We start from the raw sequence: 24,812 nt of genomic DNA on the forward strand, positions 1-24,812 counted from the left end.
AACCGGTTAAGAACCTCTTGGAAGCCGAGTCTGCCTTCCATTCGCGCAGCCACATGCCCCTGCGGACTGCCACAGAGTTAGCGGATGCCACCGCTGTACGGCTAGCAGAGTCTAGAACTGCGTTCATGGCGTAGGAAGAAAAGGCTGACGCCTGAGAAGTCAAAGACGCAACCTGCGGAGCAGAATTACGTGTGACCGCATTAATCTCAGCCAGACAAGCTGAGATAGCTTGGAGTGCCCACACGGCTGCAAAAGCCGGGGCAAAAGACACGCCCGTGGCTTCATAGATGGATTTCACCAGGAGCTCTATCTGCCTGTCAGTGGCATCCTTTAGCGATGAGCCATCTGCAACCGATACCACAGATCTAGCCGCCAATCTAGAGACTGGGGGATCCACCTTGGGACATTGAGCCCAACCCTTAACTACGTCAGAGTGGAAGGGGTAACGTGTGTCAGTAAGGCGCTTAGTAAAGCGCTTGTCCGGAACCGCTCTGGGCTTCTGGACAGCATCTCTGAAGTTAGAGTGATCGAAAAACGCACTCCGTGTACGTTTGGGGAACCGAAACTGGTGTTTCTCCTGCTGAGAAGTCGACTCCTCTACAGGTGGCGGCGGGGGAGATATATCTAACACCTGGTTGATGGACGAGATAAGGTCATTTACTATGGCGTCCCCTTCAGGTGTATCAAGATTGAGAGCAACGTCAGGGTCAGAGCCCTGAGCTGCGACGTCCGCCTCGTCCTCCAGAGAGTCCTCAAGCTGGGAACCCGAGCAGCGTGAAGAAGTCGGGGAAGATTCCCAGCGGGCCCGCTTAGCCGGTCTGGGACTGTGGTCCGGGCAGGAGTCCTCCACGTGAGACCTAGGGCCCCCCCTGGGAACGCGTTGCGGCGCGGACAGAGAGGGGCCTGGAGGCGACGATCCAACAGGGCCCGGGGCCTGTGTAAGGACCGGTCTGGACTGCAAAGCTTCAAGCAGCTTGGCAGACCATTTGTCCATAGACTGAGCCATGGATTGTGAGAGTGACTCAGAGAGTTTTTCAGAAAAAAAACGGCAAACTCTGTCCCTGCCGCCTGGACAGGGAGAGCAGGGGGGTCTGCCTGAGCCGAGGGGCCCCCTAGTGACCGAGGCTCCGGCTGAGCAAGCAAAACTGGGGTTGAGCATTGCTCACAGTGAGGGTAGGTGGAACCCGCAGGTAACTTAGCCGCACAAGAGGTACAGGTGGCAAAATAACCCTGTGCCTTGGCACCCTTGCTCCTTGTGGACGACATGCTGTTGTCTCCTAGGAGAGTGATCACTGAGGGTATATGGAAAAGGGTATACAGCCCGACCGAACAGAAATATATAAATATATAGTATCTATTCCGGCACCCTAAGGGGACCAGCACCGGGTGACCGGTGTGGCTTACCGACCGCTAAAAAGCTGAGCGTGTGTCCTCCAGATTCCCTGCCCTAGGTCTCCCAGTGTTGCAGAGCTCTTTCCTAGAAATCCTCCACCGGCAGAATGCCAAAAAAATGGCTGCCGGAGCTCTCTGGGGAGGAGTGGGGCCGTGGGCGGCGCTAGAAAAGTGCGGGAATCTGGAGTCCCCACAGTGATCAGTGAGGGGGGAGGAAACATACAGGATGCTCCGGCCCTCGCATCCGACGTCAAGTCGGCAGTCCCGCCCTTACCCCTGATAGACAGGCCCGGGGGCGGGAGTTTTGCTACTAGGCCGCAATTGAAGCCGGGGACTAAATTTAAGACCGCGGCCGACAAGCAGGCGCGGTCGGCGCGGAAGTCCGCCGGCCGTCACAAATAAGCAGCTGCTGCAGCGTCCGGGATGAAGGCGCTCCATGCACATCCCCCATGGGGACACAGAGTACCTTAGTGATGCAGGGCCCGGTCCCTGAGGATAAACAGACTCCTGTCCGACAGATTCCCACAGGGGCTGCGGAGGGAGCACGGTCCCAGTGAATGGATGACCGCTCAGGATCCCACTTCTCCCAGAGCCGCTAAGGGATGGTGAAGGAGACGGCATGAGGCTCCGGCCTTTGTACCCGCAATGGGTACCTCAACCTTAACAGCACCGCCGACGTAGTGGGGTGAGAAGGGAACATGCCGGGGGCCCCGTGGGGGCTCACTTTTCTTCCAACCGATTAACTAAAATGAGAATGCATGAGTGGATGTGTGCCTCCTTCCACACAAAGCATAAAACTGAGGAGCCCGTGATGCACGGGAGGGTGTATAGGCAGAGGGGAGGGGTTACACTTTTTAAAGTGTAATACTTTGTGTGGCCTCCGGAGGCAGAAGCTATACACCCTAATTGTCTGGGTCTCCCAATGGAGCGACAAAGAAATATACTGTAAGAGTAAGTACACTAAACTGCACTATTATGATGCCTCAAAAGTTATAGTACTAGTAAAAACATAAACAAAAAAACCCCAAAAAAACACTTGTTACCTGATGTATTGAAAACCAGAGTTAAAGGTGTTTTGCTGCAAAGTTTAGTGGAGCACAATGTTCTCTTGGCTGCACAATGCTGCAGTATTGTATTTACGTGTCTGTCGGCAGTGTGCGCACGTGTCTGTCGGCAGTGTGCGCACGTGTCTGCCGGCAGTGTGCGCACGTGTCTGCCGGCAGTGTGCGCACGTGTCTGCCGGCAGTGTGCGCACGTGTCTGCCGGCAGTGTGCGCACGTGTCTGCCGGCAGTGTGCGCACGTGTCTGCCGGCAGTGTGCGCAAGTGTCTGCCGGCAGTGTGCGCACGTGTCGGCCGACAGTGTGCGTACGTGTCTGCCTACAGTGTGTGTACGTGTATGCCTACAGTGTGTGTACGTGTCTGCCTATGTGTGTACATGTCTGCCTACAGTGTGTGTACGTGTCTGCGTACTGTGCGCATGCATGTCTGGGTATGTGACTGAGTAACAGAAATTGTATATACAGTACTTATGTAAGATGCATGTATAAAATAGTGTTTTGTGATGTGTAATAACATTCATATGATTGGGGGACATTTAATAAATCTATAAGGGCTCATTCACATCTGTGTTAGGGATTTACATTTGTCTTTCCAAGTTTAGGAACAGACAAGTTAACCCTTTCGCACAACTTGTCGTATCTATGTCACCATAGGGATGTGCGATCTGCCTGGTCTTCCTCCCCCTGTCGCCGTCATAGACGTTAATTTCAGTGCAGGCAGACAGGCAGGGGTGGGAATAGATAGCAATAACCGACCAACAAATTCCCTTCCAGTTGCACCCGTCAATCAAATAGCAGTGCATTTCTACAATTTTACTTGAACATATTTCTGAAAAAAAACATCCAATCTTTGAACAAAAGGTTTGCTTAGATTCAGCATCTTAGGCCCAGTATAACACTGGCTTTACATTATATATAAAAATCCTGCTGATTGGCTCCCTTTAAACCTATGCCATCTACTGGAAAAGGATCATAAAGCTTTCTTTCATTATACGCATACTACCTTCAAAATATAATGAATATATAATTATATGTGTGCACATGAAAGAAAGAAATTATACACATTTACAAATGTAAAAAAGCACAGGAAGGTGAATTTCCTACATTGCTCCCGTGAGTTTTTCTCCAGGTTGGTCACGACGGCCTTGGGTGGCAGGTATGGAACAGGCCCCCAAGTGGAGAGTGCTCGCTTGCTTGTGTCAAACTGCTGAGTGAAAAATTCTTGCAACTTCATTCCAATTTTAATAAGGTCTGGAGTGGTTGACCGTGATATCATCACCTGAAAAATGTCCCACTGCAGGTCTCCGTGGATAAATATTACACTAAGCAAAGAAAACATAGTTTAGAGAAATAAATGATGGCCATGGAATAAATGGTACTAGAATAAATAAATAATAATAAGAAAAAATAATAATGTCACCTATATGTACACATAATACATGTATGTGTACCTTTTGTCAGATATGCTCGTGTCCATTGGGGTGAAGAGGTTAACGTTCCACTCATCCTGTAACTTTAGGTCGGCATTACTGAAGATTCCCATAAGGATACTGGAGCCCATGTAATCAACGCGAGCTTCGGTGGAACCCATTGTGATCTGGATCTTATGACTGGGCTGTTGATTTGGATGTTCTGAAATGTGAGCTACAACAAAACAATCCTATTATTTTGTGTTTACACTTTAAATTAAATGTGTAATGTCGATTGTTTATGAGTAATGATCATTTAAGCATCCAGAGATTGCTCCAACTTACAACCACGGGATAAATAAAAACTTGTGGTCGCTGGTGACAACTTGTCAAGTTGGGACAAACCCCTTTAAGTTGTCCCTCATAATTTTCTTAAGTCACATTGTTACAACATCGCATCAGTACAATAATTATGTTAGAAAGTTTTAAAGAGGATCTGTCACCCGGCAGTACCCTGAAGATACAGGTGGGCTGTAAAATATTAAAAACTGGGTCAACAGAGCATCCAAGGAATACCGAGGACTCGTAGTTCTAAGTCTGCTCTTTTCAAGAATGGGGGTACACTCACCACCATAATCACCAGAGACTGGCAGCATCTGCATGTATACACTGCAGTCATCAGTCTCTGGTGAAAGGAAAAGTAAACTCAAGAAACACATCCTATATAAATACATCATGTAATTAATTAGATATAACAATGTAATAATTTTTTTAAATCTATGTATAGCAAAATGGAACTGCATTAAAAAAAAAGAAAAATGTTTTGTCGGCCAACTTACCAACCATTTCCAAGGTATTAACATCTATTGTGCCACCGACTACTCCCCCTCTCGAGTCCAGCTGAGATCTTCCCAGGCCTACAGACATACTGATTTCCCGGTCTCTGTTACTTCCTACTGACAGACGACCCTGGCTTTTTAGTCCACTTGTGGTCCATCTGAAAACAATGCAATTTGTTACAGCAGCTACCGCATAGTTTCCTTTTTCTTCAATCTCTCTATATTCATACAAAATTAAAGGAGTTGTCTCAAGTTCAGAAATGGGTAAAATTGCAAATTGCTTGTAAAAACCTGACACTATGCAAATCCCCCTATTAGAAATCCTCTACATCCCATGTGCTGAGTGTTCCTGTATGAAAGAGACACGACTAGACTCCTCTGACCGAGACTTACATCTAGAAGAAAAAAAAGAATCGGCAGTTGGAGATCCAACCAGACAGGTCCGACTCTTCTCTGACATGTCAGGGGAGAATTGGGAGGCCCCATACACATAGGACTGTTGGCCAATTCCACAGATATCAGCAGGCTTGGTCAACATTAATGATTTCAAGGTATTAACCCCTTCACGACCATGGACGGATATATCCGTCATGGAGCGTGTCCTGTTAAGCCCCGCCCCCTGCCGCGGCCAGGCGGCGGCGGTCGGCACACATATCAGCTGTTTTCAACAGCTGACGTGTGCCTGCATGTTGCGAGTGGAATCGCTTCCACTCGCAACATTTAACCCCTTAAATCTCGCTGCCAAAGTTTGGCAGCGAGATCTATATGCGCGCGGCCATGATTTTTACTTACCGCCGCCCCTACCGGAAGTCACGTGCGTGATCACGTGACTTTCGTTGGTTGCCATCGTAGCACAGGGTCATGTGATGACGCCTGCAGCTATGAAGCTTCACTTTCGTTTTCCCTCGGCCGAGAGCAGAGAGAAACAGGAAGTGACTGAATCTGCGGTTTACAGCTGTATAGCTGTGATCAGCATATAGATAAGAGCGATCGGATTGCTGATCGCTATAGCCCCCTAAGGTGACTAGTAAAATAAAAAAATAAATAAATAAAAAGTTTTAAAAAATAAAAAAAAAAAACCACCTAAAAGTTCAAATCACCCTCCTTTCCCCACATTGAAAATTAAAGGGTTAAAAAATAAATAAATATACACATATTTGGTATCGCCACGTTCAGAAATGCCCGATCTATCAAAATATAAAATCAATTAATCTGATTGGTAAACGGCGTAGTGGCAAAAAAATTCCAAACGCCAAAATTACATTTTTTGGTCGCCGCAAAGTTTTACGCAAAATGCAATAACAGGCGATCAAAACGTAGCATCTGCGCAAAAATGGTACCATTAGAAAGACAGCTCGAGACGCAAAAAATAAGCCGTCACTGAGCCATAGATCCCAAAAAATGAGAACGCTACGTGTTTCAGAAAATGGCGCAAAACGTGCGCCACTTTTATTGGACAAGCTTGTGAATTTTTTTAACCCCTTAGATACAAGTAAACCTATACATGTTTGGTGTCTACAAACTCGCACCGACCTCAGGCATCATACCCACACATCACTTTTACCATATAGTGAACACCGTGAATAAAACATCACAAAAATTAAAAGTAAAATTTGTTTTCATTTTTTTCATAAATCAATAGTACACATAAAACAACATTTCTTATCAGAGAAATTGGCTCCTTTCTCCTTCTGAACTGATCATTCCTTCTCAAAATTCTAAATCAAGGATAAAATGTGTTTAGTGAAGACATACTTTCCCATTATAAAGATAGGAGATGACAGTTGGTGCTGATAAAGAGCTATGGAGAACTGTACATGTGGATTCAGAACTTGCAGCAGAATCTCTGTCTGCCTCCTGCTCCTCACATAGAATTTTACAAGCACCAGCTGTCACCTCTTATATTAGTAATGAGAACATCTGTCTTCACCAAAAATAAATTGTAAGCAAGAATTCAGAGTGAAAGATCAATCCAGGAGGAGGAGAAGCAATGTTCTCAGATAAAGTATAGTATAAAGTTGTTTATTTCCATGTGTTTTAATAAATGTATTAAAACAACAGTTATTCTTTAACATCTGACATGAATCTAAAATGAAGTACTCCAGACATGTTTGATGTCACTGTTTAAACTGAAGAAGGGAACCTGCTTGAGAATCCAGCAAGACAAGACGACTACTGAGCAAAGGACACCTCAAGTGCAATAAGGATCTGGTATAGATTAATTAGCAATGTCTTGCAATTAGTGCTTGTCAAGCTCTCACCTGATATGGTAAGGGAAACAAATGTCCGCAAAAGGGGTCTGGCAGCTGTTTACTTCCCCCTTTCAAATAAAGACCTTTCCCTGGTTACCTGATATTTACCTTCGTTACCAGCGTCCGCCCTCGCTGCCAGTGCCGGCTCCTGCTGCCTGCACATGTAGCTGCAGTACCCATCGGGTAATTAACCCGATGTGTACTGTAGCTAGGAGAGCAGGGAGCAAGCGCTAAGCAGTGTGCGCGGCTCCCTGCTCTGTGCACATGTAGCTGCAGTACACATCGGGTAATTAACCCGATGTGTACTGTAGCTAGGAGTGCTCCCTGCTCTCTGCACATGTAGCGTCGTTATGATCGCTGCTGCTTCTGCTGTGTTTGACAGCTAAGCAGCGATCATAACAGCGACTTACAAGGTCGCTGTTACGTCACAGAAAATGGTGACGTAACAGCGACGTCGTTGTCGCTATGTGTGAACCCAGCTTTAGAATTGGGACTCTGAAGATTCCTGGATGAAATGGAGCAGAGGTCGATCATGCACATTGCCACTCCATTCATTCATTCTAATGGGAGTGCTAAAGATCAGCTTAGCGCAGCATTTAGCAGTCTCCCACACTCCCATTAAAAATCAATGGAGTAGTAGTGTGTATGATCAACCACCGTTCTATACTCAGAGGTTCTCGGGATTGTTAGGAACAACCATGGTCAGACCCCCAGTTATTCGCTACCCCGTTGATATGGGATTATTTTTAAGAATCAGAACATCCCTTTAAATGAACTTTTCTCAACTTACGTTGTATTTCCCATTACATTGCTCATGTTCATTTGTACATTCAGCTGCTTCAGATTGATTGCAAAAACAACGAGTGTCTCCCATGGTGAGCCCTGCTGGCTGGATGGTTTACTGGCTTTGCTGAATGAAGGCGTTGAAGTCTTAGTGACGGAATCTAAATGAGAAAAAAAAAAGAGGGGGTGGATAGTAGGGTCAGGTACAATATAGGTTTTTACAGCTGTATATTGGTGAACGTTCACAAAGAAATAAAAATATTAAAAGTACATGAAATAAAACAGACTGTAAAAAAGAAAAGAACATTTATCTCTTCCCCATATAATCCTAATAACCTCATAAAAAAGCATTGGCTTCACTATATACTCTTTGTGAAAGATTAATAATGTACCAAAAAATTGTGGTGTCTGGTTACAAGCGTCATGACTGGCCAGGTGGGCTCAGTTCAGTTATATTCAATATGGAGGGGAGAACTGTGCAGTCTAATTAGTTCATGTTAATACTGTAGTAAAAATTGCTGGGTGTTATATAAGATATCAATTTTTGGAGATTTGTATTAAGTAGATATGTCAAATAATATATTCTATTGAACATTGCCCAAGTCCTGCTTACAGGTGTTTCCTAAATCACTACTGCAGGCTTGAGTGTACAATCTTTTTTGAGGTGCCACATATGTCTTGCAGCAATAATCTGGTATGATGTCTGTGCAGTAAAGGTTGTGTATGGCTATGTACACCTTCACACAGTTTTTTAATTGTTTATTGGCAAAATTAAGCAACTTTCTAAATAGTCAATTAAAATGTTCAATCATTTTGCCACTGCAGTGACCATTAGTCCCTTATCTACCAGGAGTGCTTTTGCAAAAGTGATGCAAATCCTTCAGAGCTCCTAATGGTTCTCACTTTTCTCTCTAGATTAGGATTCACACATCCGTGTTTTGTGATCCGAGTCATGACTGTGATTGACAGACCGGTTGCAGGTCTCCTGATCCAAAGCGGACAGCCTTACATATGCCTAACAGCTGTCACGTTTGGGTCAGGATACCAGCGGTCGGTCCATGCATCACAGTCCATACCTGACAGCAAAATAAGAATGTGTGAATCCAGCTTTAGAGACAGCAGCAGAGACGAGGTTCTACACAAATCTGAAATGGAGACAAAGGAAAACATCCATGTTCCCAAGGACATGGCATATATGGTATATGAGGCATATATGAGCTAAAATAAACAGCAGCACCCTGGATACAAACACATTTCACATTCAGAAACCTAAATTCCATCAAAAAAGATTCTAATGATAAACCAACGTGGGAGGAGCCCACAATTGGTTAACAGCAGCGCATAATAAACATGTATGGCAAACAGAAACACATGAGTAAAAAATGCTGATATTGAAAGATATTTATTTGGAAAATTCAAAGTGCACAGTGCAAAAAAAGGTAAAAAGGGGAATATAATACATGAAAAAAATGACACCAAAAAGGATGGGGATGGTAAAGATGATCTGATACAGACTTCCGGTAAGACAGATGTTAGTATAAAAAAGAGAATTTTGTTTACTTACCGTAAATTCTTTTTCTTATAGTTCCGTCTTGGGAGACCCAGACCTTGGGTGTTTAGCTTCTGCCTCCGGAGGACACACAAAGTACTACACCTAAAAGTGTAGCTCCTCCCTATGAGCTTATACACCCCCTGGTGAGCCAGTCCCAGCCAGTTTAGTGCAAAAGCTGAAGGAGAATAGCCACCCACAAGTAGAACAGAGCAAGAGCCGGAACAACCGGAGACTCTGTCCACGACAACAGCCGGTGAAAACACGCGGAACAAGGAAATTGCCAACATGGAGGGTGCTGGGTCTCCCAAGACGGAACTATAAGAAAATGAATTTACGGTAAGTAAACAAAATTCTCTTTTTCTTTATCGTTCCTTTGGGAGACCCAGACCTTGGGACGTTCCAAAGCAGTCCCTGGGTGGGAAATAAACAGAAAAACTTAAAAGTAGGCAAAACCTAACTTCACAAATGGGCGACCGCCGCCTGAAGGATGCGTCTGCCCAAGCTCGCATCTGCCGAAGCATGAGCATGCACTTGGTAGTGCTTCGAGAAGGTATGCAGGCTAGCCCAAGTGGCAGCATGACAGACTTGTTGAGCCATAGCCTGGTGCCTAAAAACCCAAGAGGCACCGACAGCTCTGGTCGAGTGTGCTTTGATCCCCGGCGGGGGAGGCACCTGCGTTCTCTGGTAGGCGTCCGAAATGGTCGACCTAATCCAACGGGCTAAGGTCGGCTTAGAAGCAGGGAAGCCCTTGCGCCGACCTGTGGTTAGCACAAAAAGAGAGGTGCACCGCCTAAGCGCAGCGGTGTGAGACACATAGATCTGGAGAGCACGCACCAGATCTAGAGTATGTAGAGATTTTTCAAAGCGATGAACAGGGGCCGGACAGAAGGAAGGTAAGGTAATGTCCTGGTTAAGGTGGAAGGGAGAGACCACCTTAGGAAGAAAGTCCGGATTCGGACGGAGAACCACCTTGTCTTGATGAAAGACTAAAAAAGGTGACTCCGAGGAGAGCGCAGCCAAATCAGAGACTCTCCTGAGAGAAGTTATGGCAACCAGAAAGGCCACTTTCTGTGAAAGACGATACAAAGAAACCTCCCTAAGAGGCTCAAAGGGGGGGTTTCTGCAAGACTATGAGAACCAAGTTAAGGTCCCAGGGGTCCAAGGGCCGCCGGTAAGGCGGAATGATGTGAGACGCGCCCTGCATGAAGGTGCGGACCTGAGCCAGCCGAGCGAGACGCCGCTGGAACAGAACTGACAGAGCCGAAACTTGTCCCTTGAGAGAGTTGAGGGACAGTCCTAGCTGCAGACCGGACTGTAGAAAAGACAGAAGAGTCGGCAAGGAGAATGGCCAAGGAGGATGGCCGGTAGAGCGACACCAGGACAGGAACATTTTCCAAGTCCTGTGATAGATCTTGGCGGAGGAAGACTTGCGCGCCCGAGTCATAGTGGAGATGACTTCAGGGGGGATACCAGAAGCCGTCAAAATCCAGGACTCAAGAGCCACGCTATCAATTTGAGGGCCGCAGAATTCGGGCGGAAAAACGGACCTTGCGAGAGTAGATCTGGACGGTCCGGGAGATGCCACGACATCTCTACGGACAGTTGGAGCAGATCCGGATACCAAGCTCGCCTGGGCCAGTCCGGTGCAATGAGGATGACTCGACGACCCTCCATTCTGATCTTGCGCAGGACTCTGGGCAAGAGAGCTAGAGGGGGAAACACGTAGGACAGACGAAACTGGGACCAGTCCTGAACCAGAGCGTCCGCGGCGAAGGCCTGAGGATCGTGGGAGCGAGCCACGTAAACAGGAACTTTGTTGTTGTGACGGGATGCCATTAGGTCCACGTCCGAAGTGCCCCATTTGCGGCAGATCGACTGAAATACTGCCGGGTGCAGGGACCACTCGCCACCGTCCACGCTTTGACGGCTGCGATAATATGCCTCCCAGTTGTCCACGCCTGGGATGTGGACTGCGGATATGGTGGACCTGGAGTCTTCCGCCCATTTAGGAATGCGTTGTACCTCCATCATTGCCAGGCGGCTGCGTGTCCCACCTTGATGATTGATGTAGGCAACCGCTGTCGCGTTGTCTGACTGGACTCGAATGTGCCTGCCCGCCAGCAGGTGGTGAAATGCTAGGAGAGCTAGAAGCACGGCTCTGGTTTCCAGTACATGGATTGAAAGGGCTGACTCGGACGGAGTCCAAGTGCCCTGTGCTCTGTGGTGGAGACATACCGCTCCCCAGCCGGATAGACTGGCATCCGTGGTGAGAATCACCCAGGACGGGGCCAGGAAGGAGCGCCCTTGGGACAGGGAGAGGGGTCGAAGCCACCACTGAAGAGAGCTCTTGGTCCGTGGCGACAGAGTCACTAACTTGTGTAAGGAGGAAGGCCGCTTGTCCCAACAGCGGAGAATGTCCAGCTGCAGGGGGCGCAGATGGAACTGGGCAAAGGGAACAGCCTCCATGGACGCCACCATTTGACCCAGCACCTGCATCAGACGCCTGAGGGTATAACGGCGGGGCCTCAGGAGAGAGCGCACCGCCAACTGGAGTGACAGCTGTTTGTTTAAGGGCAACTTCACAAGTGCCGGCAAAGTCTTGAACTGCATCCCTAGGTACGTGAGACTCTGGGTCGGAGTTAGAGTGGATTTGAGAAGATTGACAAGCCACCCGAATTGGGCTAGAGTGGCGAGAGTGAGCGAGACACTCCGCTGACAGTCTGCGCTGGATGGAGCCTTGACTAGAAGGTCATCCAGGTAAGGGAGCACTGCCAACCCCTGGAGGTGCAGAACCGCAATCACTGCTGCCATGACCTTGGTGAATACCCGAGGGGCCGTGGCTAACCCGAAGGGGAGAGCCACGAATTGGAAATGATCTTCTCCTATTGCAAAACGTAGCCAACGCTGGTGTGAAACTGCAATTGGCACATGTAGATAGGCATCTCTGATGTCGATGGACGCCAGGAAATCCCCTTGGGTCATTGCCAATGACTGATCGCAGAGACTCCATGCGAAAGTGCCGCACCCGAACATGCTTGTTGAGAAGCTTGAGATCCAGGATGGGCCGGAGGTACCGTCCTTTTTTGGAACTAGGAAGAGGTTTGAGTAAAAACCTCTGAACCGTTCCTGGGCGGGAACTGGTACAATTACTCCATTGGCCTGCAAGGCTGCCACGGCCTGTGAGAAGGCGGCGGCCTTGGAGCAGGGGGGAGTTGAGAGAAAAAAATCTGTTTGGCGGGCTGGAAGAGAATTCTATCCTGTAGCCGTGAGAGATGATATCTCTCACCCACTAATCGGAGACTTGTTGAAACCAAGCGTCGCCAAAGTGGGAGAGCCTGCCACCGACTAAGGACGTTGCTGGAGCGGGCAGAGAGTCACGAGGAGGCTGCCTTAGTGGCAGAACCTCCTGCGGTCTTCTGTGGACGCGCTTTTGGGCGCCAGTTGGATTTCTGGTCCTTAGCTGAGTTAGCGGACGAGGCGGAGGGCTTAGAGGACGACCAGTTGGAGGAACGAAAGGAACGAAACCTCGACTGAGTCCTACCCTGGGCAGGTTTCCTGGTCTTGGTTTGTGGCATGGAAGTACTCTTCCCGCCAGTAGCTTCTTTAATAATTTCATCCAGCTGTTCACCGAACAGCCGGGAACCAGCAAAAGGGAGCCCAGCAAGGTACTTCTTTGAAGAAGCATCTGCCTTCCACTCTCGAAGCCACAAGATCCTGCGGATAACTAGGGAATTAGCCGAAGCCACTGCAATGCGGTGAGAAGCCTCTAGCATGGCAGACATGGCATAAGATGAAAAAGCTGAAGCTTGAGAAGTTAAGGCAACCATCTCGGGCATAGATTCCCTGGTGAGGGAATGCATCTCCACTAGAGAAGCAGAGATGACTTTAAGAGCCCACACTGCTGCAAAAGTTGGGGAAAACGCGGCCCCCGCCGCTTCATACACGGATTTGGCCAGAAGGTCAATCTGACGGTCAGTGGAATCCTTAAGGGAAGTGCCATCAGCCACCGACACAACGGTCCGGGCTGAGAGCCTAGACACCGGAGGGTCTACCTTTGGGGAGTGAGCCCACTCCTTGACCACCTCAGGTGGAAAGGGAAAACGGTCATCAGAACCACGCTTTGGGAAGCGTTTGTCAGGACAGGGCCTGGGTTTGGTCACAGCGGTTTGAAAACTGGAGTGGTTAAAGAACACACTCTGTACTCTCTTAGGCGAGGTAAACTGGTGCTTTTCTGCCAGAGAGGGTTGCTCCTCTGATACTGGCGGATTGATATCCAGTACAGAATTAATGGAAGCAATCAAGTCACTAAGATCTGAGTCACCCTCGGAAAGATCAATGGGGCACATGGAGTTAGCCTCCGAGCCCCCTGTAAAGGCATCCTCCTCATCTTGCGAGTCAGCTCTTGAATCAGAGCCGCAGGATGAGGAGGGAGAGGAAACCCTGCGGCTCCTCTTAGGAGGACAGGGTCTGTGCCCTGATGATGAATCCTCTGTGAGCTCCGGTGGACGGAGGTCAGATGATAGGGATCCTAAAGGACCCTTAGCAAGAGCATTAGAGGCACCCTGTGAAGGGGGCTGATGCATATTCATCAAAGTCCTGGACAGAAGTCCCAATGACTCAGCAAAAGACTGGGAGATAGACCTAGAGAAGGACTCTACCCAGGCCGGGGGTTCAGCCACAGGTGCAGAAGCAGCCTGAGAGACCACTGGGGGTGAGGCTCCAGGCTGTGGCACCTCCAAGTTAGAGCAGACATCACAATGTGGATAGGTGCTCGGTTCAGGCAGCAGGAGCTTACATGCAGCGCATACAGTATAAAGCTTTGGAGCCTTGCGCCTCGTGTGAGACATGCTGCTGGAGTGGGGACAGCTTCTACAAAGAGAATGAACCCTAGGGAGTATATACAGAGGTCCACAACCAGAGACCGGCTGTGGCTTACCAGACCGCTGGAAGCGGTGTTGTGTGCCCTCCAGATCCCGAAGCCCGGACCTCCAATGCACAGCACCTCAGCAGGGATGCAGAGTGCAGGATGGCCCAGCGCAGAGTGAACCCTGTCCAAGAAAATGGCTGCCGGAGCGAAGAGAGGGGGCGGGACGGGGGCGTCCCTGTAGGAAAGCGGGATCTGGAGGGCCATAGAGACCTGCAGGGGAGGAGTCACGCACAAGCAGTGGGGAGTGTCCCTCCCCTGTGCAGGATGGCCGCCGAGAGGAGCCGTGCCTGTCCCTCTGCATGAGTGACATGTGAGGGAATGGCCGCCGGTAACAGAAACTAGGCCTCCGGCAAAGCCGGGGCCTAAATTTGAGCAGCGAGGCAGACGCGCAGGCACCATCGGCGCGGTTCTCGGGCGAAAGCCAGAGAACCCGCCGGAAATGCCAAAATAAATACAGCAAACACACTCTCCCCATACAATAAAGGATAGGGACCCCTAACATATGAACGTCTCAGGTACTTAGCTGCTGAGACGCAGGGCCAGGTCCCTGGGGATGAGTGCTCCGGTCCAGCAGAGTCCTAAAGGGCTGTGGACGGAGACCGGTGTCCAGCCAGGCATGGAGACCGCGCTGGCTCCCACTTCAAGCCAGAGCCCAGGAGGGATGGTGAAGGAGCACGGCATGTAAGGCTCCAGCCTTGGAAATCAACCTTACAACACCACCGACACAGTGGGGTGAGAAGGGACATGCCGGGAGTCCAGACGTGGACCCGCACTTCTTCGATCTCTTTCCAAAAAGCAAAAAATCATATGAGAATGCATGTGTGGATGTATGCCTCCTGAACACAAAGCGATAAACTGGCTGGGACTGGCTCACCAGGGGGTGTAAAAACTCAGAGGGAGGAGCTACACTTTTAGGTGTAGTACTTTGTGTGTCCTCCGGAGGCAGAAGCTAAACACCCAAGGTCTGGGTCTCCCAAAGGAACGTAAAGCAACACAATATAATATGTAGGCCATCAGATAAAATTAATGATCCAACGTCTCAATTGTTACCAAGTTGCAATAAAAGGAGTGACCATTAGCCATGAATGGTGACAGAACTTGCAAAATTGCAGATATAAAGAGACCAAGGAAGCATTCAGAAATTACCAATATCTAGCATATAGAGAGTGGCATAGGTGAGATCGTATAGCTGAAGATTAGGGAAACATCACCAGGATCTGAAGGTGGAAAGGCCCTGACGTACGTTTTGTGGCCCTCAGAACGTAGCCGGTCGCTTTATCAAGAGGGAAAGTAGCAATAGTAGTAGTATACTACTACTACTTCTACTATACATTGGGGCGTAGTATATAGTGGCGCACTATGCCAGCGGTCCTCGGTGATACTTTAGACATCAGGGTCACTTTGCTGTCATCAACAAAATGGCTCTGCACTATGTCTCTAAACTTAATCTTCTCTTATCCTTTTGGAAACACAAAGAACGGAAGGGGGAGGCATGACATCACACAAAGGAGAGCAGATTCTGCCCACTTTTATTACAGTCATAATGTGAGCTACTTTTACAGTAGTTCTACAGTAGGATTTCAGCAGCTGCTCCCCCTAGTGTTTAAGAGTGGAAAAGAAGGGAATTTTGTTTACTTACCGTAAATTCCTTTTCTTCTAGCTCCTAGTGGGAGACCCAGACAATTGGGTGTATAGCTTCTGCCTCCGGAGGCCACACAAAGTATTACACTCAAAAGTGTAACCCCTCCCCTCTGCCTATACACCCTCCCGTGCCTCACGGGCTCCTCAGTTTTGGTGCAAAAGCAGGAAGGAGGAAACTTATAATTGGTTTAAGGTAAATTCAATCCGAAGGATGTTCGGAGAACTGAAAACCATGAAACAATTGAACATGAACAACATGTGTACACAAAAGAACAACCAGCCCGAAGGGAACAGGGGCGGGTGCTGGGTCTCCCAATAGGAGCTAGAAGAAAAGGAATTTACGGTAAGTAAACAAAATTCCCTTCTTCTTTGTCGCTCCATTGGGAGACCCAGACAATTGGGACGTCCAAAAGCAGTCCCTGGGTGGGTAAAAGAATACCTCGATAACAAGAGCCGACACGACTCCCTCTTACAGGTGGGTCACCGCCGCCTGAAGGACCTGCCTACCTAGACTGGCATCTGCCGAAGCATAGGCATGCACTTGATAGTGCTTTGTGAAAGTGTGCAGACTAGACCACGTAGCTGCCTGACACACCTGCTGCGCCGTCGCCCGGTGCCGCAATGCCCAGGACGCCCCTACGGCTCTGGTAGAATGGGCTTTCAGCCCCGAAGGAATCGGAAGCCCCGAAGAATGGTAAGCTTCAAGAATCGGTTCCTTGATCCACCGAGCCAAGGTTGACCTGGAAGCTTGCGAACCCTTACGCTGACCAGCCACAAGGACAAAAAGCGCATCTGAACGACGCAGGGGCGTTGTGCGAGACACGTAGAAACGGAGTGCTCTCACTAAATCTAATGAGTGCAAATCCTTTTCAAAGCGGTGAATTGGATTAGGGCAAAATGAAGGTAAGGTGATATCCTGATTGAGATGAAAAGGCGATACCACCTTAGGGAGAAATTCCGGAACAGGACGGAGAACCACCTTATCCTGGTGAAAAACCAGGAAGGGGGCTTTGCATGACAGTGCTGCAAGCTCCGACACTCTACGGAGAGAAGTAACTGCTACTAGAAATGCCACTTTCTGCGAAAGACGTGATAAGGAGACATCATGCAGCGGCTCAAAAGGCGGTTTCTGAAGAGCCGTCAGCACCCTGTTAAGGTCCCAGGGTTCAAGCGGGTGCTTGTAAGGTGGGACTATGTGGCAAACTCCCTGCAGGAACGTGCGGACCTGCGGAAGCTTGGCCAGGCGCTTTTGAAAGAATATTGAGAGCGCCGATACTTGCCCTTTGAGAGAACTAAGTGACAACCCCTTATCCATTCCGGATTGAAGGAAGGAAAGAAAAATGGGTAAGGCAAAAGGCCAGGGAGAAAGACCTTTATCAGAACACCAGGACAAGAAAATCCGCCAAGTCCTGTGATAGATCTTGGCGGACGTCGGTTTCCTGGCCTGTCTCATAGTGGCAATGACATCCTGAGACAGCCCTGAAGCCGCTAGGAGCCAGGACTCAATGGCCACACAGTCAGGTTGAGGGCCGCAGAATTCAGATGGAAAAACGGCCCTTGCGACAGCAAGTCTGGGCGGTCTGGCAGCGCCCACGGCTGACCCCCCGTGAGATGCCACAGATCCGGGTACCATGACCGCCTCGGCCAGTCTGGAGCGACGAGAATGGCGCGACGGCAGTCGGACCTGATCTTGCGTAGTACTCTGGGCAGCATTGCCAGAGGAGGAAATACATAAGGTAGTCGAAACTGCGACCAATCCTGAACTAGTGCGTCCGCCGCCAGAGCTCTGTGATCCTGAGATCAAGCCATGAAGGTCGGGACCTTGTTGTTGTGCCGTGACGCCATGAGATCGACGTCCGGCGTTCCCCAGCGGCGACAGATCTCTCGAAACACCTCTGGGTGCAGGGACCATTCCCCCGCATCCATGCCCTGACGACTGAGAAAATCTGCTTCCCAGTTTTCTACGCCCGGTATGTGAACTGCTGAGATGGTGGATGCTGTGGCTTCCACCCACTGCAGAATTCGCCGGACTTCTTGGAAGGCTTGACAACTCCGCGTGCCGCCCTGGTGGTTGATGTATGCGACGGCAGTGGCGTTGTCCGACTGGATACGGATCTGCCTGCCCTCCAGCAGCTGCTGGAAAGCCACTAGGGCCAGATACAATGCCCTTATCTCCAGGACATTGATCTGAAGGGAAGACTCTATCGGAGTCCAGGTTCCCTGAGCCCTGTGATGGAGGAACACCGCTCCCCACCCTGACAGGCTCGCGTCCGTGGTGACCACAGCCCAGGTTGGGGGCAGGAAGGATTTTCCCTGTGAAAGAGAAGTGGGAAGGAGCCACCACTGAAGGGACGTCTTTGTTGCAAGGGAAAGAGAGACGTTCCTGTCGAGAGAGTTCGACCTCCTGTCCAATTTGCGGAGAATGTCCCACTGGAGTGGTCGCAGATGGAATTGCGCGAAGGGCACTGCCTCCATCGCTGCTACCATCTTCCCCAGGAAGTGCATGAGACGTCTCAAGGGGTGAGACTGAGTCTGAATCAGAGATTGCACCCCTGCCTGCAGTGACAGCTGTTTGTCTAGTGGTAGCTTGACTACCGCTGACTGTGTATGAAACTCCATCCCTAGATAGGTCAGAGATTGGGTCGGTGTCAACTTGGATTTTGGGAAGTTGATGAGCCACCCGAACTGCTGGAGGGTCTCCAGAGCGACGGTAAGGCTGTGTTGACACGCCGCCCGAGAAGGTGCCCTGACTAGGAGATCGTCCAAGTAAGGAATCACCGAGTGCCCCTGAGAATGCAGGATCGCCACAACGGATGCCATGACTTTGGTGAAAACCCGTGTGGCTGTCGCCAGGCCGAAGGGTAAAGCCACGAACTGAAGGTGTTCGTCCCCTATGGCGAAACGCAAAAAGCGTTGATGTTCTGGTGCGATCGGCACATGGAGATAGGCATCCTTGATGTCGATCGATGCGAGGAAGTCTCCTTGTGACATCGAGGCGATGACCGAGCAGAGAGATTCCATCCGGAATCGTCTGGTGCTCACGTGTTTGTTGAGCAATTTGAGGTCCAGAACGGGACGGAATGATCCGTCCTTCTTTGGTACCACGAATAAGTTGGAGCAAAAACCGCGACCCTGTTCCTGAGTGGGAACGGGGGTCACGACGCCTTCTGTTTTCAGAGCGTCCACTGCTTGAAAAAGTGCGTCTGCTCGCGCGGGGGGCGGGGAGGTTCTGAAGAAACGAGTCGGAGGACGAGAGCTGAACTCTATCCTGTAACCGTGAGACAGGATGTCTCTCACCCATCGGTCTTGAACATGTGGCCACCAGGCGTCGCGAAAGCGGGAGAGCCTGCCACCGACCGAGGATGCTGTTCGGGGATGCCGTGAGTCATGAGGCGGCCGCCTTGGAAGCAGTGCCTCCGGCGGTCTTTTGGGGGCGTGACTTAGACCGCCACGCATAGGAGTTCCTCTGGCCTTTGTCCTGTCTATTGGACGAAGAGGACTGTGGCTTGGCGGAGGGACGAAAGGACTGAAATCTCGATTGTATTTTCCGCTGCTGAGGTCTCTTAGGTTTGGACTGGGGTAAGGAGGAGTCCTTTCCCTTGGATTCCTTAATAATCTCATCCAATCGTTCGCCAAACAATCTCTCGCCAGAAAACGGCAAACCGGTTAAGAACCTCTTGGAAGCAGAGTCTGCCTTCCATTCGCGCAGCCACATGGCCCTGCGGACTGCAACAGAATTAGCGGATGCCACCGCTGTACGGCTAGCAGAGTCTAGGACTGCGTTCATGGCGTAGGAAGAAAACGCCGGCGCCTGAGAGGTTAAAGATGCAACCTGCGGGGCAGACGTATGTGTGACCGCATTAATCTCAGCCAGACAAGCTGAGATAGCTTGGAGTGCCCACACGGCTGCAAAAGCCGGGGCAAAAGACGCTCCCGTGGCCTCATAGATGGATTTCACCAGGAGTTCTATCTGCCTGTCAGTGGCATCTTTTAGTGATGAGCCATCTGCAACCGAAACCACGGATCTAGCCGCCAATCTGGAGACTGGGGGATCTACCTTAGGACATTGAGCCCAACCCTTAACTACGTCAGCGGGGAAGGGGTAACGTGTGTCCGTAAGGCGCTTAGTAAAGCGCTTGTCCGGAACCGCTCTGGGCTTCTGGACAGCATCTCTGAAGTTAGAGTGATCAAAAAATGCACTCCGTATACGTTTGGGAAACCGAAACTGGTGTTTCTCCTGCTGAGAGGCCGACTCCTCTATAGGTGGAGGCGGTGGAGATAGATCTAACACCTGATTGATGGACGAGATAAGATCATTTACTAAGGCGTCCCCTTCAGGTGTATCAAGATTGAGAGCAACATCAGGGTCCGAGCCCTGAGCTGCGACCTCCGCCTCGTCCTCTAGAGAGTCCTCAAGCTGGGAACCCGAGCAGCGTGAGGAAGTCGGGGATGATTCCAAGCGAGCCCGCTTAGCTGGTCTGGGACTGTGGTCCGTGGAGGAGTCCTCCACGTGAGACCTGGGGCCCACCTCGGCCGGGGTGTACCCAGAGGGACCTGGAGGTGCCAATCTAACCGGGTCCGGGGCCTGTGTAAGGACCGGTCTGGACTGCAGGGCTTCCAGCAACTTGGCAGACCATTTGTCCATAGACTGAGCCATGGATTGTGAGAGTGACTCTGAGAGCTTGTCAGCAAAAACTGCAAACTCAGTCGCTGCCACCTGGACAGTAGAAACAGGGGGGTCTGCCTGAGCCGAGGGGCCCACTAGTGACCGAGGCTCCGGCTGAGCAAGCGTAACAGGGGTCGAGCATTGCTCACAGTGAGGGTAGGTGGAACCCGCAGGTAACATGGCCCTACAAGAGGTACATGTGGCAAAAAAATCCTGTGCTTTAGTGCCCTTGCTCCTTGTGACCGACATGCTGTTGTGTCCTAGGAGCGTGATCACTGAGGGTATACAGAAAAAAGGGTATACAGCCCGGCCGAACAGAAAGGTATATATATACGTATCTATACCGGCACCAGAGGGGACCAACACCGAGTGACCGGTGCGGCTTACCGACCGCTAAAAAGCGGGGTGTGTGCGCTCCAGATTCCCTGCCTGGTCTCCCAGAGCTGCAGAGCTGTTCTGTGTGATTCTCCACCGGCAGAATGTCCTAAAGATGGCTGCCGGAGCTCTCAGGGGAGGAGTAAAGCCAGGGGCGGCGTTAGGAAAAGTGCAGGAATCTGGGGTCCCCACAGTGATCAGTGAGGGGGGAGGGAGCATACAGGATGCCCCGGCCCTCATATCCGACGTCAGGTCGGCTGTCCCGCCCCTATCTCTAATAGACAGGCTCGGGGGCGGGAGTTTTCCACTAGGCCGCGATGAAGCCGGGGACTAAATTTAATACCGCGGCCGACAAGCAGGCGCGGTCGGCGCGGTAGTCCCCTGTCTTCACAATTGAGCAGAGAGTTGCGGCGTCCGGAACCCAGGCGCTCCATACACAGTCCCCATGGGGACACAGAGTACCTCGTGGATGCAGGGCCCTGTCCCTGAAGATAGATAAGCTCCTGTCCAGCAGATTCCCTCAGGGGCTGCGGAGGGAGCACGGTCCCAGAACCTGGATGACCGCTTCGGATCCCACTTCTACCAGAGCCCTCAGGGATGGAGAAGGAAACACGGCATGAGGCTCCGGCCGTCGTACCCGCAATGGGTACCTCAACCTTAACAGCACCGCCGACATAGTGGGGTGAGAGGGGAGCATGCCGGGGGCCCCGTGGGGGCCCTCTTTTCTTCCAACCGATACAATCAGCAGCTGCTGCTGACTAAAATGGAGATGTGTGAGTGGATGTGTGCCTCCTTCCACACAAAGCATAAAACTGAGGAGCCCGTGAGGCACGGGAGGGTGTATAGGCAGAGGGGAGGGGTTACACTTTTGAGTGTAATACTTTGTGTGGCCTCCGGAGGCAGAAGCTATACACCCAATTGTCTGGGTCTCCCCATGGAGCGACAAAGAAATAAACTTTTAAAATATTTTTTTTATATGTTGTTCAATTAAAAAACAAATATTTAAACAAAACATTAAAACACTAAATACTTTATATTTTTTCATTTATTGAATTTTTTTTTTTATGACACCTTCCCTTTAACATCTGTTCTGTCTTATCGGAAGTCTGTATCAGATCATCTACCATCCCCATCCTTTTTTGGTATGATTTTTTCATGCACTATATCCCTCTTTTTATCTTTTTGGCACTATGCACTTTGAACTTTCCAAATAAATATCTTTCAATATCAGATTTTGCTCATGTGTTTCTCTCTGCCATACATTTCACATCTAGCCTACAATACTGGGAGAGACACTCCCATAAGAGAAAAACCTGAAACTTGGATCACAATCAATAAGTGCCCATAAGCCTTTAAAGGTAACCAACCAGCAGGTTTTCGACATGTAAAGTACAGGCGGTGCCATACTGGCAGTAGTGTGCTGATTCAAATCCTACCTTCAGTTTAGAGATTGGATGCTTGACTCCAGAAAATCCATTATCAAAGCTTCAGAAATGACATCATTTGTCATGGCCTGAGCATCGGGGCAGTACTATGTGGGTCGGGTCTTGTGTAAATATTCCTTCCCTGTGTGCTTGGCTGGCCATTATGCAAATTTCTCTCCTCTGTCACCGTCATCATAGGTATGGCCGGCATGTGTCCAGTAGAATCTTGAAGTATTACACAAGCTCTTCAATAAAATGGTGTCCGAGTCAGTGCATACTGCTATCTCCAGCGCCATTTTATTTAAGGCTATTGTGACTGCGCGTGCTCCCGTGGTGTTGATGAGGACAGAGGATGCGAGCATGCATGCGCCGCCCACGGCATGAAGATTCAACAAGTCAGAAGGAGGAGGACAGTGTCTTCAATAAAATGGCGCTGGAGATAGAGGTATGCATATGCGCTGAGTTCGACACCAATTTATTGAAGTGTTCTTTTAATACTTTAAGATTCTAATGTAAACACTCCGGTCATAACTATAATGGCGGCGACAGAGGAGGGAAATTTACATAATGGCCAGCAAAGCACACAGGGAAGGAATATTTACACAAGAGCTGACCCACATAGTACTGCCCCGATGCTCAAGCCACTGCACCATTGATGTCCTTTCTGAACCTGTAATAAAAGGATTTTTTTGCAATCAAGCATGTAATCTCTAAACTGAAAGTAGGATTTGATTCAGCACCCTAGAGCCAGTATGGCACTGGCTGTACTTCATATGTGAAAATCCTGCTGGTCAGTTCACGTTAAAGGCTCTTGAGCCCCAAAGCAAGGTCTGTGACAAAGCTTCTCTCCTACCATGTGCCATTTCTAAGAGTGTTTTGTCTAAGTGGAAGACGCTTCTCCTTAAGATACGTACCTCTACGTGGCACTGAGGAGTCAGACACACTTCTAGATCTGGTCACAGCTGGAGATTTTAAAGAGGCAGGAGACATGCTGCTGTTTGGTGTGTGCTCATTAAATACATTGGGGGACTGTGCCATGTGACTGAATGACGCCGACTGGCTGGGCTGCTCCCACGTCCTACAGTACGCTTTACGAGAAGATTCAGGAGAAAGATGCTGATTTACTCCCTCAACAGAATCGGGTGTTCCAGGTCCAGAGGCTACAAAACAAGACACATTGTTATTTGGATTAGAGAATGCATCATAAACTATAGCATGAAATCAATCTGTGATATCAGTAGGAGTGAAAAATCCCACTGAAGAATCTGACTATAAGGAGGTCTCTAACTTGGATGGAATGAATCCAGTAAATGTACTCCGTGCAGAATGCATTTTATAACTTACTTGGTAAATTGATGGTCTGGTCACCAAGGAAAAGTCGCCGTGCAATGCTCCTTCTGTACCATGCTCTTGGAAATGCCAAAATTTCACTGAGACGGCGCATGTCATACTTGAATGAAGCAGAGCCTATATCGCAGACAGCTAAAGGAGAAAACAATTATAAGCGTCAACATTCAACCGGAGAGTATACAACTTGATGCTTGGTCCATTCATAACAATCCCAGTGCAAGGACACAGTGTATTGTCTTCCATTGACCTAAATCTTTCTATGTTTTAGTGTTCTACTATTCTCCACTTAGATTTTAATAAAATCAGTCAAAATAAGGTACCTGAGATGTTAATTAAAGTAGTGTCCATTTTACTTGTGCCTTTATTAAGTGACACACTTTCAAAGAAAGATGTTCCTCCTGAGCGTCTCATCCTAGACAAGCTGACTTTGACAAACTCCAGATTAATACTGAGGGAGTCTTTTCGGCCGGTTACTGATGACGGCTCTTCATCAACTTGTCCTACAAATTAGAGATTTGTTGTGAATTAATTACAGATAAATATAAACACAAATTAAAAGCTTCTCTCTCCTTGGAAAGTCTTTTTTTATAGTAAAGCAAGTCCCACAGCAAAGGGATATAATCTTTTTTGGAATTTGGTAGCGTTGGATCCCTCTGAAGTACCAGAGGAAAACTAAAGTGTTAATAAAACTGAAGAACTGTCTATGTAACACAAATATAAGGGGTCCTCTAGAGCGAGAGACACTCTCTGTATGAACTCTTTACTTTCGTACACAAGTGTTAGATTTAGGTCTTCCATTCATAAAAGACCACTGAAAACCTGCATCCTAAGAGGTAATATCATTATACACACATAGAAACAATGGAAAATATGTACTCGTAGTATTTAGACATTGATCATACCTAAGCCACTGGATCCTGGAGCAAGACCAGAAACTGCACTTTTCTGCTTGCCAGCTCCATAAGGATGAAATACATATAGAGAAAAATCAGACATGCATGCTGTGAAGCTCAGTCCTGACGAGTTGCTGCTTGAGCTGGTAAGATCGGATTGGCTACTGCTATGCCGTGTTCTTCCAAGGGGGCTTCCCAGCCCTGGTGATGGTCCTGTAAAATGGAATATCATTACAGCTGTATCTGGGAA

At 49.1% G+C, this 24,812-nt stretch overlaps 1 protein-coding gene across 12 annotated transcripts in view; it reads right to left on the reverse strand.

Annotated features, from left to right (window-relative positions):
• Positions 1 to 24,812, reverse strand: part of BLTP1 (bridge-like lipid transfer protein family member 1) — a 392,853-nt gene that overhangs the window by 22,017 nt on the left and 346,024 nt on the right. For all 12 annotated transcript variants that reach the window (XM_075348975.1, XM_075349025.1, XM_075348994.1 and 9 more), the window contains 8 exons: positions 24,572 to 24,775; positions 23,990 to 24,169; positions 23,664 to 23,801; positions 23,234 to 23,479; positions 7,742 to 7,895; positions 4,700 to 4,857; positions 3,903 to 4,095; positions 3,556 to 3,773 (listed from right to left, as the gene is read on the reverse strand). In XM_075348975.1, coding sequence (XP_075205090.1) covers positions 3,556 to 3,773; positions 3,903 to 4,095; positions 4,700 to 4,857; positions 7,742 to 7,895; positions 23,234 to 23,479; positions 23,664 to 23,801; positions 23,990 to 24,169; positions 24,572 to 24,775 — 1,491 coding nt within the window. The remainder of the gene's footprint in view (positions 1 to 3,555; positions 3,774 to 3,902; positions 4,096 to 4,699; positions 4,858 to 7,741; positions 7,896 to 23,233; positions 23,480 to 23,663; positions 23,802 to 23,989; positions 24,170 to 24,571; positions 24,776 to 24,812) is intronic.

This window comes from Anomaloglossus baeobatrachus, chromosome 1 (genome assembly GCF_048569485.1).
Source record: "Anomaloglossus baeobatrachus isolate aAnoBae1 chromosome 1, aAnoBae1.hap1, whole genome shotgun sequence".
Lineage (NCBI taxonomy): Eukaryota > Metazoa > Chordata > Amphibia > Anura > Aromobatidae > Anomaloglossus > Anomaloglossus baeobatrachus.